This window comes from Sciurus carolinensis, chromosome 12 (genome assembly GCF_902686445.1).
Source record: "Sciurus carolinensis chromosome 12, mSciCar1.2, whole genome shotgun sequence".
NCBI classification, from domain to species: domain Eukaryota; kingdom Metazoa; phylum Chordata; class Mammalia; order Rodentia; family Sciuridae; genus Sciurus; species Sciurus carolinensis.
Genome location: NC_062224.1, coordinates 82,180,969 through 82,205,670, shown reverse-complemented (window position 1 = coordinate 82,205,670; position 24,702 = coordinate 82,180,969). Strand labels below are relative to the sequence as shown.

General features: G+C 50.7%; 1 protein-coding gene across 2 annotated transcripts; it reads right to left on the bottom strand.

Moving 5' to 3' along the window:
• Positions 1-2,003: 2,003 nt before the first annotated feature.
• Slc41a1 (solute carrier family 41 member 1) lies at positions 2,004-23,445 on the bottom strand. Of its 2 annotated transcripts, none has more exons than XM_047520515.1 (11): positions 23,055-23,445; positions 20,423-21,439; positions 12,511-12,618; positions 11,361-11,432; positions 10,478-10,622; positions 10,159-10,335; positions 9,435-9,582; positions 8,370-8,449; positions 7,254-7,388; positions 6,768-6,916; positions 2,004-4,590 (listed from the first exon to the last, which is right to left on the bottom strand). In XM_047520515.1, exons 2-11 carry the CDS (start codon positions 20,795-20,797, stop codon positions 4,405-4,407), a joined length of 1,575 nt encoding a protein of 524 aa, XP_047376471.1. In that variant the 5' UTR covers positions 20,798-21,439; positions 23,055-23,445; the 3' UTR covers positions 2,004-4,404. The 2 variants fall into 2 exon arrangements, with proteins under 2 accessions (XP_047376471.1, XP_047376473.1); XM_047520517.1 differs by having other exon boundaries at positions 10,189-10,335.
• Between the last annotated feature and the right edge of the window lie 1,257 nt (positions 23,446-24,702).

Here is a 24,702-nt window from a genome sequence, read left to right as displayed (position 1 = left end):
GGTGTGAGTGTATGATGTTGGGCCAGATAGTTAACCTCTGAACCTCAGTTTCTCACTTATAAAATGGTGATAATATCTATTTCAAAGTTATTAGGGGCTGGGGAGATAGCTCAGTTGGTAAAGTGCTTGCCTCATAAGCACAAGGCCCTGGGTTCAATCTCCAGCACCGCAAAAAAAAAAAAAAAAAAAAAAAAAGTTATTAGGGATAATATTGAAGTTGTAAATAAGGCTATTATTATTTAAAAACATATTATATAGCATAATATGCTATATTGTAAAACATTATATAAATAGTTAACAGGCAATTATCCTCTTTCTCTAACTTAATAGCCTTGTTAACACATGGCTACTTTGAAGAGTTTTCTAGAGCCCAGGCTTGCTATAAAGACTGATTTCTGAGATCAGCATGTGTTCAGTACCCAGGATGTGCCCTATAATATTTTGCAGTCCCCTGTAGGGGCTGTGTTCTGGGGCGACAGTGGTTCCTATCAGAGGCTTTGCAGTCAGACAGACCTGGGGGGAGCAGTACTCTGACTCTGTCCTTTTGTATCTGCCATCTTCAAAACATTGCCTCATCACAAACACCTGCCTCTCCTAAGGTCGTGTGGTTGGTCACCCGCGGCACTCGGGCTTTACGGTACTATCTGTGGTTCCCCAAAGCATCAGGCTCCCTTGCTTGCATAGCGCATTGTTTCCTCTGCAGGATGGCTCTTCCTCCTTGTGCTTTCTGCTAGGTTAACTCCCGTTCTTCTCAGCAGCCTCTAAGAGGCTTACGTTCCTGACCCCCATGACTTGACTAGGTGCCCTTTCTATCTATCTGCTCCCTGAGCCTCCTTCCATTTGGTCCTGTGGTCAGCGTATGGACGTGGCTTAGCCATTGGTCTACAGTGCTTTCCCACTGCTATAGCTTGGATCTGGAACATCTCCCAAAGGTCTCTGTGTTAAAGGCTTGGTCCTCAGCCTGGCATGATTGAAAGGGAGTGGACTGTTAATAGGTGGGGCCTAGTGGGAGGTTTCAGATCATTGGGGGTACGCCCTTGAAGTGGACTGTGGAAAACTGGTCTCTTCCTCTTTGCTTCTCAGACACTAGGAGGGGAGTACCTTGCTCCACCATGAGCTCCCTGCCATGATGTTCTGCCTCACCACAGGGCTGAAGCAATGGGGCCTACTGACCATGGACTGAAACCTGAAACTGTGAGCCAAAACAAATCTTTCTTCTTTAGAAGCTGATTATCTTAGGGATTTTGTTACAACGATGGAAACCTGACCAACACATTCACTGTAATACTGAATAACAATTTTGGGGTTCGTATATACCAGGCACAGAACTTGGTGCTTTATGTTCACTATCTCGTTAAAGTCTCCTAACTGTCCTATAAAAAAAGTTATTTGTACAGATGAGGAAACTGAAGTTCAGAGAGGGTCAATGATTTGTTCAAGGTCCTACAAATACAAAGCAGTAGAGCTGGGATTGAGTCCAGGACTGTCTTGACACCAGACCTCTTGCAGTCAGTTGCATCTTTTTTTTTTTCCAGAGCTGGGGATTGAACCCAGGGCCTTGTGCTTGCGAGGCAACAGTTGCATATTTCTGAGGGCTCATGAGGTTGAGCACAGTGAAGACACATAGTAAATAATCAACAAATAATAGCTGTTATCATGTTGACCCTGCCCAGTTATAGATCTCTGAATGGAAGAGACCATAACTCAAAGGTACTCACACCCTGGCACAAGAAGGCTGAGGTAATGCCTAGTGACCACAAGATGATCTCCTGAAAGCAAAGATCCTGCCTTTGCCTTCCTGGAATGTTCCAGAGCACCACTGTTTCTCAACAAATGACTAATGTGTGTTTTCTGTCACACAATTTTTGTACTGAAGAGATGTTTCAGCGCTCATTCATTCACACTTTGGTCTCTTCCCACTTCTGAGTGTGGAGGGGGTGTGACTTCAGAGGGAGCCCAAGAAATGGTTGGAGTTGCTTTTTGATGAGCCACACAAGAACATCAACCATTTAAATAAACGTCCTCTTTATTTTACCAAATATAATTTATCAGTTAAGTTGACATTTGTCAATTCAGTTATAGTAACTATAAATAATTCTCTTAAGACACAGTTCTGTAACTTTTGAAGGATACAAGAGTAAACCAATATTGCTCCTTGCAGCCAGGCCAAAAGTACATGCAGTTGGTGCAATCAGGGGGAAAGAAATGAAATCTTCTGTTGACGTCAACTTCATTTTCCTTCCCTCTTGCCCCATAGTCCTCCTCTGCTCACACACTCAGACCCTGGGGTCTTTTTGCTTTCTAGGCAAAGGAGGACTGATTCTCCAGGGACAGCCTGGCTGAACTCCAGAGATGAGGAAGGTGTGAGAGGCTGGGGCAGGGGTGGCTGGAGATCACAGGGGCACAGCCTCAGGGTTTGGTGTCTGTACAAGTCTGTGGGCAAGTGTGTACTGAGGTGGAGGAAAAGATGAAAGGAGGTCAGAGGGAAAAGAAGGAACAGGCCCAGGTTGGTGTTAATGAACTCTGCTGGACACAACTCCAACTAGATAACCTCTATGACTCCTTCCAGTTCTAAGGTTCTATGATTCCAGAAGGTGGACTGGGAGAAAATGGGAGAGAAAGGACAGTCTCTAGAGGTCTAGGGCAAGTTCCCAGGGTAAGGCCTGGTGCTGGTAGAAGCAGGCCCATGGCCTAACCTTCTTCCCTTGGATGTGGCTCTGTAGGTTACAGAGGAGAGTGTTTATGGGGAGGTACCTGACAGGCTAGAAAAAGTCTGCATCCTGATGTCCAGATTGGCACATGTGAGTGTGGACAGCTTTCTGAGCTGTTTGGAGCTATGTGTTGGGAAGAGGCAGAGGCTCTAGATTTCTCTCAATTTTTTTTTTTTTTTTTTTTTTTTTTTTTTGCTAGGCTGAGAGAAGCAGAAGCAGCCAGTTGGTGTCCGGCCTGCTAGTTCTAAATCCTCTTTTGGGTGCGTGGGGAGGAGAGGAGGAAGGGAAAGTGAAGAAGGGTAGTTTAGAGATACAGACACTAGTTAAACAATGGGACTGGTGGCTTGAGTTATGGTCAGCACTGCAGGGTTACAGTCTAGAAAGAACAAGGCGGACCTGGCTTGGTGAAGTAGAAGCAAATATCTACATTGAGGGAACTTGTCTGCCATATTGAAAGGGGCATATGACCTTTGTAACCTGGGGAATGAGGCGAGGTTATAGCTGTGATTCCCTTACCACCGGCTAGTCAGTGCCTGGCATAGTACCTAACACATAGTAGGCACCCAATAAACATTGCTCAGTACACGGTTCAGAACATGTTAGAAGAAGAGCTCATCTTGGGGAGGCTGGGAATTTGTTGAATGAGTGAATGAATGCGGGCAGGAACCAAGAGAGAGAACAACTGACCTCCAAGGAAGGATAGAATGAATGATTTTTAGGAAGTAATAGAGGCCAAGGTGACCACATGATTACGTCCTCAGGAAAAACAGCAGCAACGAAACACCCCTGGTTGTCCTCAACCTCCTAGTCATTCTCCACATAGCTTTGCTCAGTCCCTAATCTTGGAACCCCTCTTGGCAAGCTCTAGGGAAGGTAGTGCTTAGATGTAATTAGAGAGAAGAGCCAAACAGAGACAAAGAGTCCTCGGGCCCAGGGAGGATGTGGATCTTGGGAAACCCATGGGGAGACATGAATTCGCAGGGAGATTAGGCCACTGCTTATTTCTTCCTGGATGACATTCAACTGAAAAACAATCAGAAGGAGCACTGGTGATGTTGACCAGGCAGTCAGGCAAGAGGCACGTGCACAAATTGAACCGTTAGTCCACCTTATTCTTTCTGAGAGCAGGAGGGCTCAAGTTCAGAGGGCAGAGAGTAGGGCTGGGATTACAGGGGGCCTGAAGCAGCTGTCTCTTGCCCAGTGCTTTGAAGTTGGTCCATTTCTACAAGTGTGTATGCATGTGTGTGTTTGTGTGTGTGTTATTTATTTATCCCTCTGTTCAACCAAAGAAAGAAAAAGAAAACAACATAACCAAAAAAAACCAGAGCCCACTCACAAAGGGTTTCTCATTAGGGCCACAACTGAGGTTGCTAAAGCTAAGTCATATACCCCCAGATTCCAGACAAAAACCCCCTGTCCCAGTCCACCTCACCTGGAGGCACCCACCATGAAATTGCACTTGGTGATTGTCTCAAAAATCTACTTGTAACTGCTTATCTCAGTCCATCTGTCCTTCCTGAATTCTTGCTATTCAAACGGCTCAATGTATAAAAATTCCCATTGAAAATAATGAGAATTTGGTATCAAAGTGAAGTCCTAGAAAGAGGTGAGAGTGGTGGGGTGGGTTGGGGAGAGGGGAACAAAAGAAAAAATTCAAATACGAAGTGCAGAGGGAAAAGGTTGAGCGGCCAAGTTAGTCCCCGACATCTGTGTCTCGGTCCCCAATGAGCCAGAGGACATGGAAGCTGAGTGCCAGGAGCCCAGTGCCAAGCAGGTCTCCCAGAGCAGTCAAGTACGGGATGGAGAAATTGTCCGGGTCCAGGCCCCGGCCCCACATCCAGTGCACCATCCAGTCTGCGATGTACAGGAGAATCAGCACCTGGAGAGACAGAGGTCCTGCTTGTAGCCATCCACTCTCTCCAGGGGGAGCCAGAGGCCACACGATTGGACCCATTCAGCGTATCACGAGGCTTGGCCAGCCACAGTGACTGTGCTGGGACAGTTCACTTTCCCACCGTGTTCCTTCACCCACAATTACCAACAGGCAAAATGAGAGCTGTTTAAAGGGAAGATGCTGCCGTGGCCAGCAGTGGCATCACGTTCAGCTCCCAAACTTACCAAACCAGGGGCTTCCTAACCTCAGTCCTTCCCCACAAAGGCATTGAGCCCTCTTGCCTCTAATTCTGGGTCAGCCCATTCTCGGGTCACTCCTTCCTTGCCAGGTTGGCCTCTCTAGGAGCCTGGCAGGAAACTGGCAGTGAAATGAGCTTTTCCTGCAGGGATTTCTCCTCTGGGCAGAGTGGCACAAGAATATTGTTTGAGGTCACTGCAGGCATGTTTGTCTGAATAACAGCTGACCATTCCAAGCTGGCTTTCTCCTGACTCTTCCCATTCTGCTGCTGTGGGCTCAAAGATGCAAGTTTATTTTAACATTAGTTCTAGCAAAACAGAATTGTGGATAAGTCAACTAAACATAAAGCAAGACGATGCACTGTAATTCCAAAATATGTGAATCATCTGGTGCTTTGATTTACTGGTGCCTTTACTTACCTTCTATTACTATAGATAATTAAGAATGATCTAGAGCAGAATCATGCTAGGGGGCCCAGAATCAGTGGCACCAACTACAGCTGGGAGTTTTCAGAAATGCTGGATCTCCTGAATGAGAATCTGCATGTTAATGAGATTCACGCACACTTTAGAATGCACTTTGACCTAGAACACTGTGCTGGGGCAGGCCTGTATCTGCATGGTGCCTGACATTTGGGTTCCTTAAGTGACTGCACTGGTGTGAGAACATAATGGTGTCTGATGGTTAAACCTGACATAATCATCTGGGAAGTTTCACTCTCGACTCTACTTTGCAAATACTGTGGTATGAAAATTTTGCCCTAAGGGACTCAGATGCAGGAGCAGAGCCCTTAACAGAGGCAGAAGCCAGAGCTGTTACCTAGTTTTAGACAAATGTGGTTGCTCTCTTGTCTTGTCAAGGAAGTCAGGGGTGACAGTTCCAGCACCTTTCACGTTCTCCTTGCCCTCCACACAGGTGCCTTGAGCTATAGCCCTGACCCTGGGTGAAGTTCAGCGTCCCTTAACTTCACACCCTTTCCAGCTGCTGCAGAAGAGTCCCAAATAAGGAGTATAGCCAGGGGGCCTTTGGGACATGCTCCAGGATGGGAACGGCAGCAGCTGTCCTCACTTCTAGCCTCCAAGCAGCCTCAGGACACATGGCTGGGAGGCGGCGGCAAAGGGATCAGGGAGAACTTTATAGGGGATTAAGTGTCATATTCTGCTCCTCCACAGATCCAGAGAAAAGAGCAGAGGCGAGAGTGTCCCTAGGGTATTCATAATGGGTAATGGAGCCAAGGCTTAGCCTTCCAACCTCAGCCAAGAGATGAACTGAAAGCCTCCCCTGCAGACCGTCGGCACACACGCCCTGCCCTTTCCCACAGTGGTTGTATGTGACCCCACTTGCACAGAAGCGTGGCCACCTGAGTAACTGCTGGGAAACAGTATATGCTTGGTTCTAAGCCTAGCCCACGCCAAGATTCCTAATGTACAACCTTTCTGAAGTTGGGGGTGGGGAGGTTTAGCAAAAGGGGAAGGGTTAAATAGAAAGTGTCATGGCAGGGTGGAGGGGATCTTATAGATGGACTACCCAGTGCAAGGGTTTTGACACTTCTTCAAGCGGTGGAGCCCTTTATTTAAATGAAGCCCAGCATGCAAAACAGAGGGAGCTCCAGGTGGAACTCTGTGGCCAGTGGTGGTGGTGGCAAAGCACACTGGCTGAGCAACCCCACCTCTGGTCCCTTCCTCTCAATTTGCAAATGTACATCGCTGAGGCTCAGAGAGGTAAACAACTAGGTCAAAGTCACGCAGCATGTTAGTGATTCTGCTGGAAATACTGTCTGTTCTTCTGAACTCTGTTCAGTGTTTATCAGCTACCCAGAGCCAGAGAAGGAGGTGCCTGATGGGCCAAGACCAGGCCTCCTTTCCTAGCAACGCAAGGCAGCAGCCTTGGCCCTTCCCTGTACTCCTGCTCTTGCTGGGCTGTACCTGGAGCAGTGCAGCTGTCATGTAGAAGATGATGAAGATGAGTGTGAGGGTGGTGTGCCCGCCCTGCATACAGCTAATGGTGTAGAGGAACACCAGGTGTCCTGGGACCACAAGGAGGAAGAGGACCCGGGCTGAGCGGGAATTCACATCTGTAACCAGAGAAGAGAGGGCATGAGGTGGGTTGGGAGAAAAGTCCTGGGCCCAGGCCACAGTCAGGAGGACCCTCACCACACTCCCAGGCTGCAGACAGCTGACGGTCTCTATTTCTCCATCCTGTGGTCCCCAGTTCTTAGGGTGTCCCAGGGAAAGACAACCTTCCCACCTGAGCTCTGCCCTCCAGAACAGATGGCACAGTTTAGCAAAGGAGAATCCTGTACCTGGGCCTCCCCAGCTGTTTCTTAAGCAAATGGCATGATTATCCCTCCACTCCCACCCACCCCAACTCCCAGGCTGGAATGGACCAGCAGGCTATGAATCTGCTGTTACCAGGACTGAAGAAGGTGGTACAAGGGCTGGGGCAACGGCGAGGAGCTTGCTCAGAGTTCTCCCCTGGCATCCCATTCATGTGGAGGAAAGTGGAGATGCGGCTGGCCTGCACTGCCACCAGATTGCCCCCAACACCTGAGGAGACACACAGGACTTAGGCTCAGGGTGGTGGGGAGAAACGACCTTACTTTTTGGCGTTCTTCTGTAAAGGCACTGCCCTCTGTCTTCATTTACGGTCTCGGTAGGCACTGCCTAGTCCCCAGTCCCCAAGAGAAGAATGAGACACTAAGAAGGAAGACAAATACACTCCTGCTCCCAGGGATCTTCCAGGGTCCACCCTCCTGTGGTGATGTGGTGGTCCCAAGGGACCCCAGTGTGGCTATGAGAGCAATGGCAAGGAAACAGGCAGATGTGCAGACTCAGAGCCTGACGTCCCACCAGGACAGAGTGCGCACCTGCCTGCCCACAGAGCAGAGGGGACAAGGCCCTGCCTCGCCTCATTTGCTCCAGTGCTCTGAGCAGACCTGGGCACCTAGTGCTCATGATCGGATTCCAGTAACAAGTTTTAAGCAGGTTTGAGCTTCAAGCTCTAATCTGGTGCTTCCAGGAACTGTGCTGGTCCTCTCTTTGCCTCACACCCTGACCAAGTCTTGCTCTTCAGCCTTGCCCTGAGTCCTGGGTCCTGGGAGGCTGGCCTACAGACCACATCCCCTGGCCTCCTGTGCTGGCTGCTTTCACTTGGGTTTGTGCAGTGGGAGGTACCCGTAGGTGAGCAGATGGTGGGGGGCAGAGGGGTCAGGTATTTCTTTCTGGATCCTTCTCTGCTTTTTGGCAGGGGCTTACCCGTGTTGGTGGGCTCCTGCAACACGATTCCCCAGTCTCCTTGGCCTTCAGGACCAGAGGCTCTTCCCTTGTTGCTAATCTCTGCATGCCTCAATATCCCTTTTTGGTCCTTTTACCCTGCCCCTACCTTGTGAGCAGTCTCTTCAATAAAGTCTTAAGCTCTGAGCTGAATTCTCTTGCCTGCTGTAACTTTGACTGAAACAGAAATCTACCCCCTATATCCCCTTCCTCTGTCCCTCTCCTGCCCCTTGGTAGCTGATGCCCAAACCTTACCATTGATTACAGGTGTGAAGACAGCCATCCCTGCAAAGTTGGGGTCTGAGACAGTCTTGTCCAAGATGAGGCCTCCCACACTACAGAGACACAAAGACAAGATGACACCAAGACCACCGAAGCGTTCTGCCCTGGTCTCTGGGATGAAAAAAGTTCACTTAGCCTTGGGGACAAAGGAAAGCACCATGGCTCCTCATCTTTCAGTTCTCACCTCCCTTGCCAGAACTGGCTGCTGCTCAGAACACCCTGACTTGGCACCATGAGCCCAGAACAAGCTGGTGGTGCCAGGTCAGGCAGCCACCTCACATACCCATCCCCCAAGCTGGTTTGAGGAGCTGCCTGTAGGACTGCCTGCCTGTGAGGACCCCTTCATTCCGACTGCTTGGCATTCATTTTCGTTTCTGGTAACAGTACTCCTCAGGGAACCACCTCTCTCAAATTCAGTCACTGCTGTCCACATGACACTGTCAATGATGGCCATGCATTGGTTCAGGGATAGAAACGTGACCAGATGAGAACCAGTAAAACTCTATTCTAGGACTTTGTGCAAGTGTTGGGGTGAAGAATCTCTCTTCCTGCTGGAACCGGGTCAGCAAAGTGTAGACCTAGGCTGTAAGCCATCACTGTGAAAAGCAGACCCAAGAGACAGACTCTCCTGGGGCCCTGATGACATCATATGTGACCCTGAATCCAGCTGTACTTTTTCAGTTTCCTTGGTCAAAACACAGTGCTTTGGGGGCTGGAGTTGCAGCTCAGTGGTAGAGTGCTTGCCTAGCATGTGTGAGGCACTGGGTTCGATTCTCAGCATTGCATATAAATAAAATAAAGATCCATCAACAACTAAAAAATATTTTTAAAAAAACCCCACCTAAACAAACAAATAAAAAACCCCACCATGCTTTGGAATGAAATCCAGTTCAGATGGTTCCTATTTGTTGCATTGGAAGAATGTGTGACTGATGTACTACTGAGTGCATTTCTGGGGTATTCCCCATATCCCTTCTCTCCGGGGTTTAAGTAGAGTCTAATGCAGGGCGTAGGTGTGAACTCAGCGCCTGAGCCTACCTGCTGATGGCCATGGCAATGATGACAGGCTCCCAGCCTGAATATAACACCTCCCTCGTAGCTGGGCTCCGTCGGGCCAGCACCACCCAGACAGGCAACAGGGCCACGAAGAAGGCACACACCAGGGGATAGATGTATCTCCAGTGATCTGAGGGGGCAGAAATCAGAGGGAGATGAGCACTGTGGCTCTCTGCTCCCCGCTTGCCCCAGGTTCAACCTGCACATGTCCCCATAGACCAACAGATCACCAGCAATACTATGCTAAACACCCATACAACCTCATTTAGTCTTCACTGCAAGCCCAGGAGGTAAGCAGCACCAGCCTTGCCCATTTTGTAGACAAGGAAACCAAGGTAGAGAGCTACCCAGGCACTAAACTTATTAGAGGCCGAGACTAGACAACAGGCCTCTTGATCTCAGAGATCATTATTTCCTATTTGCTTCTTCAGTTTGCAAGAAGGTGCCAACCTTCAGTTCCTTCCTTTATCCTTTCTGTCTTACGCCTCCCAGGGAAACAAAAGCCACAGCACCAGGTGGGAATATATTTCAGATACCTTATCTCCTGTCCCTGCTGCCTGCATGAATTTGAGATGAGTTCTTAGCCTCATCTCCCTAAGGTCAGGAGGAATGACGAACTGTTCAAACCAAGCAGTTTTGAATACACAAGAGACCCCTGGCACATGTGCACAATGACCACATCTCCCAATCCCACCCTAGAGTCCACCTGAGCCACTCTTGGTGGCCTCAGCCTCACTCAGTTCCAGGTAGAGTCCCCAGCTGATGCCTGAGAGCAGTGCCAAGGTGATGAGGTCACCCAGGCTGGCAGCAATGGGTGTGGCCACGTTGTCTGGGTTGATCCCAATCTTTCGAGAGCCAATGATGACTCCAATCATGATCATACCTAGAGAGAAGGGGGAGGTGGGCCAGGAGGGGTGAGTGGAAATAAAGGGGTACCAACAAAGGAAAAGAGAGTAGAGGTGCCAGCCATAGTCAACAACTTTGGGGCAGCCCTCCTTCCTCCTGCGCCCCCTTTCCCTCCTTACCCAGCACCAGGGAGGCAATGAAGGCTGTGGCTACACTGCTGGCACACAGGAGGAAGGCATGTGGGATGCTAAAGTGGCCATCAGGGATCCAGCCGAAGACGACGGCTGCGATGGATGCCAGGAAGCCCACCACCGTGGCCTGCACCTGAGGAGGAGTGGTGTGGAGGCTGCTAGCCGAGGTCACCGAGCACTCAGCAGACTCTTCCTGGCCCTACGCAGCCCCAGGAGGCAGCCTGGACTGGACTGTTCAGTCCTCCCATGCTGGAAGGATGTCTTTATTTATTTAGTTTCACACCAGACACTCGTACTGGGCAGGGCACCCTGCGGGAGCCCAGGACATGTTACTGGCTGAATGAGTGTTCCTCTGGGAATGGGGGTAGAGGTCAACAAACCAAAGACTTCAGCCAGAGTCAAGACCTGGGACTCAAGGGGAAAGATATCCAGTCTGGAACCCATGTGGCCTCCTGGGGAGATGGGACAACAGTGGCAGAGGACACTGCAGCACTCCTGAGACAGCTCCTATTACAGGGGCTTAAAGGCCCCTACACCCCGTGGATGGGAGATGCTAGGGCTCTCTCCATTTTGGTCATTTTTCTAGTTACTTCCTAGAGCTACTCTGCAGAATGCTGGAGATTCACTCAGGAGCCAGCTGGGCCTGACCTAAGTCTTTTAGAGATTCATGATTAAGGGGAAAGCTTAGTTCACTGGCTTTTATAATGGCTCTTTTTTTTTTTTTTTTTTAATAATTTTTTGGATGTTGACAGACCTTTATTTTATTCATTTATTTATATGTGGTGCTGAGAATTGAACCCAGTGCCTCACACAGGCTAGGCAAGCGCTCTACCACTGAGCCCCAGCACCAGCCCAGTGCCGGCTCTCTTACCTGGATGAGGGCCATGTTCCCAGTGATCATCCTCCAGAGCTCCTTGGGTGTGTCCATTTGCCCAATGTTGGCCTGAGAGGAGGAGGAGGAGGGGCTGAAGTTTCAGGCTGGAAAAGGCCTGGGGCTCCATGTGTTAGACCCCTGACCAGATCAAGAGGCAGTGCATGTGGCCTAAGACTAAGGCTAGGACATGAAAGTCCTAGAGAGTGAAGCAACGGTGGGCCCAGTGGCACACACCTATAATCCCAGCTACTCTGGAGGTTGAGGCAAGAGAATTACAAGGTAAAGGCCAGACTGGGCAACTTAGACCCTTTCTCAAAATAAAATTTTGATACTCCTAGTATCACAAAAGCAAAACAAAACAACATGGTGGAGAAGAGGGGACCTGGGGGAGAGGGAAAGGGCTGAAGAGTCTGAGCCCCTAAGCTGAGAGGGTTGGGAGCAGGGCTCCCAAAGCAGGTGCATCTCTTTCTTACTCCCAGGACAGGTGAGTGGCTGGTGTAGGGCTGGGGCTGCGGTGTTTGGGAAGTACGGGGTGGCATGGACCAGGGGCAGGGTAGAGGAAGTTGGATGCTTTAGGTTGGTGCCTCCCTCGCTCTGCTGCCTTCTTCAGACTCTTGGCCAGTAGGGATATCCCTGGCCACTCGAGTTTTACTGCCTCCCACTCAGCAGCCCTGTATCTGGCTCAGTCCCTGAATGGTCACAGCCGATCTAAGGGATTATAGGAGGTGGAAGTAATCAGCAGTTCCTCCTTGACTATTTCCTTAAAGAACAAGCTGCCTGGGGGAAAGGGAATGGGCTGGGAGCGGGGCTGGGAGGGCCTGGCTCTGCTCCTGCCCAGCTGCAGAGTAGGGCTGGAGATCAGAGGAGGCCCCCACCTGTGCGGGTTGAGGGACCAGCATGGTGCCCGCCTGTCAAAGCTGTACAAACAGTCACGAGGCAGGTTGCAAAGCAGGGGTTGGGGCAGGCATCCAGCGAAGGTTGGGACATCCAGAAAGCAAGCCTGGGAACCACCCATCCTGGGATCTCCCTACACCTGCCCAGCCAGGCCCTCCCTTCCCACCCTAGCCCTCGCTCCAGGAAGGCAGTCGAGTGGCCCTCTGTGCTATCCAGAGTCGTCTGTGTCCCTCCTCCCAGCCAGGACACTCACTGCGGTAGACAGCCTTGATGCCAGGGTCATTTCCAGGTTCCCCTTGAGCCCCAGCAGTGCAGGCACCAGGATGAAGACCTCCGTCACCTTCTGGAAGACCTCCCAGTGCTACAAGGTGAAAGCAGAGCTCAGGAATTTCAGTGTCCCAAAGGACTGGCGTTGAGGTTGAACAGATGGTGTGGGATCAGGGTCTTGGGAAGGAAATGGGGTCAGAAGGGAGACAGCATCCAGCACCTTCCCTCCAAGAACCCTGGAAGCAAAGCAAGCTTCCTAATAACATAGTTCCCATTCCGTCCCCAGATTGGGGTGACCCTTGCATGGCTCTACTTCCTCTGCCTGCTCTTCTGCAGCCAGGGGAGAAGGTGGTGGGGACCCACATGGCTGAGCTACCTCAAGCTGGCTTTCACCCCAGAACTCCTTTGCAACCCCCTTCAAATTGCGCTTCCAGCCCTTTGCCTTTAGTCTAGTTTCTCCACAGCCTCAGCTTTGGTGGTGTTGTCTCAGCTGTGGAAAGCTGGGCTCCACGGGGCTGGGGAGATTAGAGCATTTGTTTGGTTTCTATCTCCAAGGGCTTTGGGCCTCAGTCATAGCGACGCTCCTGGGCAGGCTCTGAATTCAGACTGTGCCCCTTGGCTCTATATGCTGGTTGGCAAGGGGCTTTCTTATGCCTTGTCCGCACTCCCTCAGTCTATGTCCCCTCCCTAGCTTCTTAGATAGGAAAGGAAGTGCACCCTTGTGAAGACCCTAGCCTGGGAGTCAGGGGACATGTGTTTTAGTTCCCAGACAAGTTCAGTACTGGTTAGTATTGTGTTGTAGTTCCCAAACAATCAGTACTGGATCTTTTTACCAATTTCTTTGGTTCACGTCTATTAATGTACTTTCTCATCTGATCATCTCAACAACCCAAGGGAGGGAGGGGCTATTTTAATCCCCATTTTGTGCATGTAGAAACGGAGGTTCAGAGAGTATTACGCTCACTAATGCTAAGAGGGAACAATGCAGAAGCCAGGATGGGCTACTTGAAAGTCTCTTTATTATAATTCAAACTTGCAAAAATAGTCTGGGAATGTGTCTTCCCTGCTGGCCGTAATGGGCAATGTGATTTCCTTTATTTGTTTTAAGAATGGAAAGTCTCCAGGTTTGGAGAGGGAAGAGCAGGTGAGCGGCAGGTGGCCAGGTGGATATGCACAGGTTGGTCTGGGTATCGTGGCCTGGGGGTAAAGTGCTGTAATAGGCAAGGGCACGGGTTGAAAGCCTGGCATCTCCTACAACAGATGCAGGGAGGGCCCTCATGCTAGCTCCCTTCAACTGCCCAGCTGGGTATCTCAGACATGTCACAAGTGCCTCAAACTCCTGACTAAAATGCTCAATTCAGGAATGAGATTAAATGGTCTCTGGGGCAATTCCAGGGTCAGGACTCTATCATTAAATATGAGCAAGGTTGCAAGTCACCACTGCAGGGAGATATCACCCACACCCATTAGGATGGCTACTATGAAGCAAGCAAATGAACAAACAGAAAATAATGAGTGTTGGCAAGATGTGGAGACTGGAATCTTTGTGCACTGTTGGTGGGATTGCAAAATGTTGCACTAAACAGGGAGATGGGGCGCCGTGGTGCAAGCCAGTAATTCCAGCTACTCAGGAGCTGAGGCAGGGAGAGCACAAGTTCAAGGTCAGCCTGGGCAGTTTAGTGAAATCCTATCTCAAGTAAATAAATAAATAAGTAAATAAAAATAAATAAATAAATAAAGAACTGTGGACAGAGTTCAGTGGTAAAATGTTTCTGTGCTAAATTCCCAATACTAAAAAACAAAACAAAACAACAACAAAAAAAGAATTCAAAGCAGGATCTTGAGTTATTTATATATCCATGTGCAGAGCAGCATTATTTACAATAGCCAAGATAGGGACATACTCAAGTGTCTGATGAGATGAATGGATCAACAAAATGTGGTACTTACACACCATGGAACATTACTCAGACTTAAAAAAGGAAGGAAATCCTGTCAGATGCTACTTCATGGATGAATTCTTATGACATTATAATAACCTAGTCAGTTGCAACAAGACAAACATTATATGATTCCACTTATATGTGGTCTCTAAGGTAGTCAAATTCATAAAAAGGAAAAGCAGAACAGAGGTTGCCTAAGACTGGGATGGAGGAGTAGTTAGTGTTAAATGGATATAGAGTTTCAGCTAGGGAAGATGGAAGTTCTAGAGATTTGTAGTACTCCAAACACTTAAGACACTTCAAAATGGTTAAGACAGTAAATTTTATGTTATGTGTTTTTTTTTTTTTTTTTTTTAACCACAATAATTAAAAAAAATAAGTTAGACTATCAGAGGGGGCTGAGGCCAGGGATAGGAACTAAATGGGCTGGACACTGGGCAGTCCCAAAAAGCAAAGATCTCTCTTTTTTTTATGACCTCTTTTCTCATCAGAGTTCTGTGTGTGTATACTGGGGACCCTAATAGGACCCTGGGGAAGGAATCACGTCAATAGGGTTAGAGCATACACTTGTCTGTAGACCCTACTAGTTTGAGCCTCCTAAAGGACCCAGGACTCTCCTCAGGGAAGCCCCACTTTGAGGATGTTGGAGGGGGAGGAGGCACCTCCCACCTCAACAGCAGTTCCTGAGCTTTCAGGCAGCCCCTAGAAGAGGCGGCTCCTTCCAAACACTGGAGGGATGCAAATCCCTTCTCACCTCTGAGGCAGCCCCAGTGAGCCCCATTGGTCTGGAGAAGCTCAGGGACTGTTACTCTTGGACGTGGCTGGTGCACACCACTGGGCTTCCAGCTCCCTGTAGTCCTGACCTCATTTGGTTTTACGGGCTCCTTCGTCCCAAACTGGACAACAGCTCCAGGAGGGGGAAGAGTTTCCCTCCTTGCCTCTCCCCTGATGAGGGTGCTGACTTTGGGCTTTCAAAGCACAACCTCACCTCCTATCCTCGCCTCCACACATCTGCCCTGTCTGCTTCCGAGCTGCCAGCTCCATGCACAGTTGAGCTCCTGGTTAGGTGTGTGCAGTGGGTATGGGTTGGCAGAGTGAAAAGCCTAGAGGGCTTTTCTGAATTGTTTGTAAGGAATTATTGCTTATCTTTATTTTAAAAATATTTTTAGGTATAGATGGACACAATACCTTTATTTTATTTATATATTTTTATGTGGTGCTGAGGATTGAACCCAGTGCCTCACATGTGCTAGGCAAGTGTTCGACCACTGAGCTCCACCGCCAGCCCCTCCTTGTCTTTAATTTAAGAAATGACCTTATATACATGTATGACTGCATGAATGGTGTGACTGTACAGCATGTACAGTCAGAGAAATGAAAAGTGGTACTCCATTTGTGTACAATGAATCAAAATGCATTCTGCTGTCATGTATAACTAAGTAGAACAAATAATAATAATAACAAAGAAATGTATACAGTTTAGCAAAGCCCCTCTGGCTACCATTTTAAGCATCCCCAAATCTTTTTAGTTCCTGGCAAACATGTACCCTCTCTTTTTAACTACAGAAAGACCTAGAAGGAATGGAGTTTTAGGAGGGATAGGCTGAGATATGCAAGGAGAACAAGCAGCCACAGGAATAGCCCCTGTACAACAGCCTGGAACTCACTAGCTGACCCCTGGCCCAGCAAAGCCTGTAGCTGGCACTTGGGTAAGAGCAGTCAGTTCCTACACACATACATTCTTCACCCACAAAACCCTCTCAAAGGTGCAGCTCAGTCAGGGGAGGCTGTGACGTGCAGGCATGCACAGGGCTCCGGGAAGAGTGGCTGGGAGGCTGGTGATGTGGAACCAGCCTAGGAAGCAGGCTGTCCTGGGGTTAGGAGTGGGTAGGATGTGGCAGGGACAGACAGTGAGTTGCTCTTCTTCCTCCTTTGACCTATTTCAGGCCCATCCTGTTCATCCTGGTTGGGAGTGTATCTGCCACTGAAGTCCAAGCAGTTGGCCAAGGTGCCACCTACATTTTTCTGCTCTGCTGGGGATGGAAAAGGGTCCAGGACACCCGGCTCTGCTTGGGGGCGAGGGGAGCATCTATGGATTTTCACTGCTTTTCAGAAGTGCAGCCCCCTTCCCTTCTCTCTCTCCTTGGGGTGGAGGGCTCATCACTCCCTGATGTTCTAGAAGTGAAGGATGAGACTGTGCTTCCCACGCTCAAAACTAATCTTGATTCTGTGCAATCACCCTAAGTCCTGCACCTCAGTGGCCCCACCAGCACCTCTTCCTTACACATCCAACCTGACTCTTCCACCCCTCATCTCCTCCAGCCTCACACATTCACCCCAAGCTGCCTTCAAGCTTTCTGGCCTAAGGCTTTCTGCTCCAGGAGGGGAGCAGTGAGGAGGAAAGTCAGAGCCAGGAAGAGATGGAATCCAGACATTAAGAAGACTTGAGTTCTTAGACTGAAGCTTGAGGCACCTGGCTGCACAAGAACCTGGGACATTTGGGCTGGAGGTGACCTTTCAAGGTGAGGAATGGGTGGGACATTGGATTACAGCATCCCTGCCTCGACAGGTCTGAAACGTGTTCCAGAGGCATCCGTGAAAGGTCTCAGGGTAAGACCTGGGCAAACAGTACTGTACCAAGTGTGAGAAGAGCAAATGGGGTGTCCTGACATCAGGCAGATGCAGAAGGGTGGTCAAGGGAGACGGGATCTGAGTGTCCTGCCCAGGAACAGTGGCAGCCATGAGGCCAGCTGCCAGGGAACTGCTCCCCACTCTTCCCTGAGGCTACACAGTCATCCATTCTCATCTCTGTAGACTCTTTGTAGACACAGAGGAGAAGGTAATGGGGCAGGTGTCTGTCTACTTTTCTTGGAATCCTTTGCAAAATGAGGAGTTAAAATAAGGTCCTGGGAGTTCCCTATCCTCACCTAGCTGAGAATTTTAGTGCAGGTCGCCCATCTCTTGCCATCTCCATCCCCCACAAAGGCTGACAGATTAAGGGAGTGGGATGCCTTGCAGGGGGTGGACCATAAAGTATTGGCAGCATGGAGTTCCCTATATAATCCCCTTCTGAAGCCGACACTGGGCCCAAGCCTGCTTCCCTTCCAAATGCTGCAGGAACTTCTGGCTACCGTGGTCAAGTTGGAGGGAACTGCAGTCCACTTAACCTTTTTTCTACTCTGGCTGGTACACCAGCTCCATATTCACTGCTGAGGCTGCTGTGCACATGCACAAGAGGGTAGTTAAGAGGAGACAGAAATGGGCCTTTCAGGAACAGACTGGGTCTTCAGCAGCAGGGGGACCCTGGACCACGGAGGCATCTGAACCAGGGCCCACACAGACTTCTGTCTGTTGCTCTGACACTAGAATCCTCTACAGCCACCTCCTCCAGATGATCCCTGTCTCTTAGATACTTTCAGACTGTCTCAGTGACAGCCATCTTAGTGTATGAAGGGGGAATATAGGTGTGAACTCTTAGAAATCCTTCTGTATCTGAGATCATTAGAACAAGAGTCTTCCTGTAGTGCCACATCCCTGTCCTTATGCACCCACCCGCTTCTGTCTGTGATCTTGCAGCGGCCATCTGCAGGGCCTGCTCCAGCTCAGCTGTAGTGGGAAGGCTGGGGGAGGGGGATAAGGACAAACCAGCCATTGTCATCCACACCAACTGGACCCTCTGGGGTGAGGTGAAGTGCCACACTGAGGGCAAATGCTGGTCTTCTGTGGGCACATCAGGCAGCATTAAATGTCCCCTACTACCTAGGCTTCTCAATGGCTCAGGTTGACAGGTATAGGGCAATATGTCAGAGGCTGTTCAGCTCTGGAATCCTCTGACGTGTAGGATAGGTGGGTCACAGGTCCCTCCCTACCCTTCAAGAACTTTTGTTCTTGCTCCTTTCAGAAGCTAGCTCCATTGTTCCAGATTCCAGTAACTCTTCTTCAGGGGAAGATAAAGACTTAGGCTTAACTTAGCTGGCAAACCTCGGCCATGCTGAAGGTCTCAGAGGTTAGTGACACAGGCTCTGGGGACAGATGACCAATGGCCAAGTTACCTACTCACTTTAAGCCATAGTTTTCCTATCTATAAAATAGAGGTGATTATACTTTCTACCTCATGGGCCTACAGAAAAGTCCCCAAAATGCTCCTCACTGTCATTATCCAGAAAATAAAACAACGCTCTAAGTTCACCAGTGGATCTTGGTTTGGCATCCCTCCCCTTTTCTTTCTTTTTGTGGTGTTGGTGATCAAACCCGGGACCTTCTGCATGCTAGGCCAGCACTGAACTACACTCCCAGTCTCATACCCCTCTGTAGGGCCAACCAGCCCCAAAACGCAAAGAATGATACCAAGGCCACAGGAAAGGGATGGAAATGGTGGAGAAACAGCATCCTAGCTCATTTCTTCTCTTTCTCCTTCTCCAGCTTGCTACCCTAGGAAGGGAACCCTAAACTCTGCACTAGCTGCCTCACCTCTATGTAGAAACTATCCTCATGAAAACAAGTTTGGGGAGAGGGGAGGCAGTATTGGGCACTTTGACATAAACACCATTTTCATTAGCAACCAAATATACAGGGTCCTCCTGAAGGGTTCAAGGTCTATGTGGACAGTGCTGGAGGAATCACCTAGAACCAACCACCTTCAGTACCCTGGGACATAGGGTGAACTCTACTAGCAGTCATTATATGCATGGTTGTAGTGCTGACGTGGCACAGGGGAAATAATGCCGAGCTTTGTGTTCCTCTGGGAGATGTCACAGTCAGGAAATACTAGGCGAGTGGGTGGCGACATTGGTGGGGATGTCCCAATAGGCGCAGGCCAGGTCTCCTCCTGCTTCCTTATTTCTCTGAGTACCTAGGACAGAGCCCAGAACTTGGCAGGAACTTGAAACACATTGTTGACTGAATTAGATAAACCTAGCACCTGCAGGGCTGGTGGCTCACACCTGTAATCCCAGTGACTCAGGAGACTGAGGCAGGAGAATCATAAGTTTGGAGCCAGTCTCAGCAATTTAGTGAGCCCCTGAGCAACTTATTGGGAACCTGTCTCCAAATTAAAAATTAAAAGGCACCTTCATACTGTGCTTCAAAACTTTTACCCAGAAATGCAACTTTCTCTCTCCGACCTGGAGTTTTGGGGTAAGTCCTAACTCACAATAAGCTAAGCATGTCCCCGGCTTTTAGCTTCCAGGTCCTGCCAACATCTATGCTTCATTCTACCCAGTACCCTCATAAATAGCCCTCTTTGCCCAGGGCAGGTTCATGACAGAGAGTTGAGAAGCAAAGAGGAGAGACAGTTCTGCCCAGGCCTGGTCACACCATGTTCCGATTTACAGCACATAATTAGCTCTTTTAGGTCTTATTATGCCAACGCCCCAAATCGTGTATTAGGCTGCATGTGCCCATCCCCATTCCCCAAGGAGACTCTGCCAAGGTTGCAGGAAGATAAGCAGCACAAATGCCTTTAAGAGCTTTCTCACTTCATCTGAGACCCTCTTGGCAGCTGAACAAATTCCTGCCCAGCAGGGGAATGGAGGAGAGACTTGAAACCGAGCTTTCTACCATGGGTATCCTTGAAACCTCAAGTGAAGGGGAAAGAAGGCACCACGAGGAGACCCAGTTAGATGTCTCCTACTGAGTTGGGTTTGGCAGGAATGCTCAGGAGGCAGCCCTGTCTGTCCTCTCTTCCCTCCCCAAGCTTGAGCTCTGGAACCAATTCTGTTACCGTTAAGCAATACTACCCTGACTCCTCCCCACGGCTACTCAGCTTCCTCGAGGCTTCTGTAGAAAGTAAAGAGACCAAGAAGAAACTGAAGATGTGATCCAAAGGGAAACAGTATTCTAGGAAGCAGCAGATGCCCCTGACAGGGAGGTGGAGAGGAAGTTCCAAAAGCTGTAGTTTCCCCGAGGCAAGGTGGCCCTGGTTCCCAGGGAGGAGTCGCCCTGCTCAGGCCCTACCTGCACGATGTCCAGCACCATGCCAGCAGCCACAGTCCCGAAGCCTGCCAGGAGGAAGGGGAACAGCACTTGCAGCCCGATGGAAAAGGAGGTCTCTTTGAGTGGGGAGGGTGGTGCAGGGCCACGGTCCGTGCTGACGTCGTCACTTTCATTGCTCTGGCTGCCGTTCTCCAACAGGGCGTCCTCTTCCCGAACCCCCTTGGCATTGGCACGAGACTCAATCACCACCACCTCCACCCCAGCCCCATCAGGCCCCAGGAACTCTGAGGTCCCGGCCAAGGGCTCTCGCCCGGGGCCATCTGAAGAGCAGGGAGAGGGAGTAGGGCCAGTCCCATTCAGTTGGTGGACGTCCTTCGGCTCCGGCTTAGAGGACATGACGGGCAGGGAGGAGAGGAGGGGAGAACTTTCTTTTTTCTGCTTTTTCTCTCCCTAACTCAGGAAAGAACTTAGTCTTGGGGGAAACCCAGGCTTGGGTGCCGCGGGTCCTCTTCCCACGGCTCTCTGCTGCTACCAGGCAGTGCAAAAACTGATCCACCAACAAGCAGCCCCATCAAGCACTGGAGCCGGGAGCTGGAGGGGAGAAGAAACTCCTCACCAGGCTCAGCAGCCCACCACTAGGGGTGCAGATGCCCGCCTCCAGCCACCCGGCCCAGTGCCTGGGGGAAGTCTGTCTGACCCCTTATCTTCTTTGGTTCTCAGCGGCAAGCTCCTCAGGGAAGGGGGCATCCAGAGAAGGGCCCAGCCCAAGGCTGCAGTGCCCCCTGAGGCAGCCCCTCTCTCGTGAAAAGTAGACCAAATTCAGATGGTTCAGAACACAGCTTCCACCTGGGTCTGGGGCTCCTTCCTGCTCCTCCTGATTGATGCCTTCGGTTTCCCACAGCACCTCAGGCTTGGGTGGTCCCAGGGCAGTGTCTGCTGTCTTTCCCCTCTCTTCCAGAGATTTCCTCCCTTCCTGGGAAGACTTTGTACCTCCCCAATTGCCTGGTCCTTAAAGTCACGAGGATCTGTGTGGAACACCTTATGTGGGAAGGAGAAAAAAAGACAGAGAGAGAATGTTATGATAGAGCAAAGAACAGCTCATACTGGCAGAATTCTTCCCCAAGGCAGTTAACAGTTTGTTATAGAGTCTGCTATTTGCCTTCCTCTTTCCAGTTAAATTACTCAGTCCAGCACTGCTACATCTGGAGGCCCAGCAGGTGCTATTCCCACCCATCCTCCCAACCAATCACCCACTGCCACAGGAAAACTGTGCAGAAGACCTAGTCTTCTCAGCAGCCTGGGGTGGGGCAGGGGTGTCCTCAGGGAGATCCCTTTTGAATTCCAGTAAGATTCAGGATTATTTAAGTGTGAGTTCTCCATGGGTTAAATTGCAAATTCAGTTGTAAACTTCCTACACAGCCACCTGGCTACAGAGAGTTACTGTTTATCATCACAAGACAGTGGGGACACAGGATCAGAGTAAAGGCCCCCAGGCCCCTAAACGCTGTAGCCCCCAAGGGGAAAAAATACAACACAACAAAACTAGGAGGACTCCCTGGGCAGTGGGGCAAGCCTGCCAGACCAAGGCCAAGAGCCAGAGGCCTACCCACTCCTGCCCTTGAGAGTCAACAGTGTTACAAAAAGCTCAGACGCTGACTTGGATCCAGGCCTCTGTCTCTGCTTATTTCCCCCTGTGCTTAGCCCCATGAGCTTGTCAGATAGAACAAGGTAGTTATCTCCGTTTGAAAGGAGAGGGTAAAACCATTCTTCATTATCACTCATACATTTCAGTAAGCTAGGCTCCCCCCTGTTCTCCAGGATTACTGAGAGTCTGATAGAGTGTAATCCTAAAAATGAAAACAAAACCCCCAAAATATCAATAAAAAAATAAAAAGAAAAGCAACGAAGCAAAACAAAAACTCAAGCACCACAAGCAAACACACACTTGCTCCCAAAGCAGGTCTCTGGCTGTGGTGGTCCTACTTTTCTTTGCTTAAAGGACTCCCTGAACCTTGATTCCATCGTATTTCATTTCACCAGAATGACTCTCACTAGTAAAAAATAAATTGAAAGAGAGTTTCCACAGGTAGGATGAACAGGCCCTTAAGTATTCCGAACACTCACAATTAGTCAACCCCAGCTGGGGAAAGGCTGGATCAAACCCCAGGAACTGATCCAAGAGAATTCTTTCTCTTCCTATCAATTCAGTCATCACCAAGACCCCTTTTCCAATCACTGTACTGAGTTTCTTTCAAAGATCTTCACTTAGAGGGCCAGGAGAAACCTCTGAGTTCACTGCTCCAATGCCAGAAAAGTTTCTGAGTTCGGTAAAACCTGACACCCCGCCCCCTCTTGGTTTCCTGGCAGGCCACTTAACCTGAAAGGGGGGCTCGCAGGAGAAGCAGCCAGTCCTTCACCCACTCCTGCAGAAAGGAAACTTGGGACGGCCCTCAGGCCCAGGGATACCCCATACCCTCCTCCCTTGCGAGGACAAAAAAAGACCCGTTTTAGTGTTCCCCAACCCCAGGGAGGGGGAGAAGTAACCGGGTGGCCTCCGACGTCTCTCCAGGACTCACACTCAGCAAATGCGCTGCGCGCCAAGGCTCCCGCCCTCCCGCCACCTACGCACCCCCACAGACTCAACAGCACTGACCTGCCCCTCGCTTGGGAGGAAAGGGGGCGCCTGGCGAGTGGCAGCAGGGGCCCGTGGTCTCGGGGGGTGCAGGGCACACCCTCTTCTCATCACTCCTCTTCCTTGGCAGTCCTCCTCGGCCCCCCGTGTGCCCCCCCACACCCCCAGCCAAGGCGAGCGTCCAGCCGCGACACCCGGCTGGCTACATTTCGCTTCTGCGTTACAGCGAGGCCGCGGCTCCGCTTCCACGAGTGGGAGGTGACCGGGGAGGGCAGGATATACCGCCTCGGGCCCGGCGGGGGGGGACCCGGACCGGGGACTGGGGAGCCGAGCTCACTCGCCCCCAATCGCTTGCTGCCCGAGGACTTGGGCCCGACTGGTTGGCTGCTGGTGGCAAACGTGATCTGGGGCAGACTGGGAGGCACCCCCTCCTCCATCAAAAAATAGATTCTGGACGGACAACTGCAGCAGCCAATCCGGGGCCAGAGAGGGGGCGGGCCGAGCCGAGGTTCGGCCCCTTTCCTTCGCTTTGTACTCTGGAGGCGGGGCGCCGGGGAAACGCAGTGTGAGGAGTGACGGGAACTGGGAGCCGGCTGTTGCGGCCGCGGCTCGCAGGTCCCAGCACGCATCGGCCGGTGGCCCCAAGTCCCCGCTGCCGGAGGATCACTGCGCTCTCCCACCGTTCTGTCCTCCGCTCCGCGGTGCCGGAGCTCCGGCCGCCTTCGAAAGGCGAGTGCGCCTGTGCGCGTGCACTTCTACATCTTGAGTGTTTCCTTTGAGCCTGTGGCCTTCCAGAAGACCGGCAAACGTCCCTGTGGAGCAGCCGGCCAGCTCTGATCCCGCGGGTTGCAGCAGCCAGGCCGTGCTCCTTCCCCGTGTCTAGTATCCTGACCCAACCGTCCTTACCCTGTTCTTGCACCCAGTCCTCTCTCGCTGACTGGTCACTTCGCTGTTCCTCCAGGTTCCGCGTTCCTCAAAGCAAATGACTTGGCCCTTACGGATCCGGTCTTAATAAAGTCCCAGCCTTCAAAGGGGTGGGGATGGCGGGCGGGAGGGAAATAGAGGTCAGACACACGGCCGGGGTCCCACACATACCTCCTGAGGTAAGGGCGGAGGGACCCCGGCTTCCTTTGACTCTCTGAGCCTCGTGGCCGCACGGGTGGGAGTGGTGGGGGGCATGCCTCCATCCCGAGCGAAATGAAATCCAACTTTCCCTGACGCACCTTGTGGGATCAAAGAGGGGTGTTCCCAAGCTCGCTGTTGCCACTTCCTCCCTGGGGTGTCCCCACCTCTCCAACGCGAACTCACAATATTCATTCTCTTTGGGATGTTTTCGCGCAGGGGATGTGACATCCCCCTTCCCCCCCACGAAAGGAACCCCCACTGTCAGGTTTTCCTCTTTTGTCGGTGGAACCTGTGACCAGAGGTTCCTTCCTGCCCTTTTCCTCCTGGAAAATGGCACAGGGGGCATTTGTACAGGGTTTGGAACAGAGATGTACCCGAGAAGAGCCAGTGCTGGCTATGGAGTTATCAGCACACGTACACATCGAGAGTACATACAGCAACTTGAGCAGGTCATTCCTTTGGACTGCGATCATAAATATATGTACTCAACCAACCCCTACCCTCCAATCCAGTACCCTGGGGGAACAGTCCAACTCAGCTGCTG

What these genes read in the sequence shown, in the direction of transcription:
- Slc41a1 (XM_047520515.1), bottom strand. Translation starts at nt 20,797, where the DNA reads ATGTCCTCTAAGCCGGAGCCGAAGGACGTCCACCAACTGAATGGGACT. An exon ending in GGAACATGGCCCTCATCCAG is followed by an intron (nt 10,623 to 11,360) that starts GTAAGAGAGCCG and finishes ACTCCTCCTCAG; the next exon opens with GTGCAGGCCACGGTGGTGGG. An exon ending in CTTCACACCTGTAATCAATG is followed by an intron (nt 7,389 to 8,369) that starts GTAAGGTTTGGG and finishes GTGTCTCCTCAG; the next exon opens with GTGTTGGGGGCAATCTGGTG.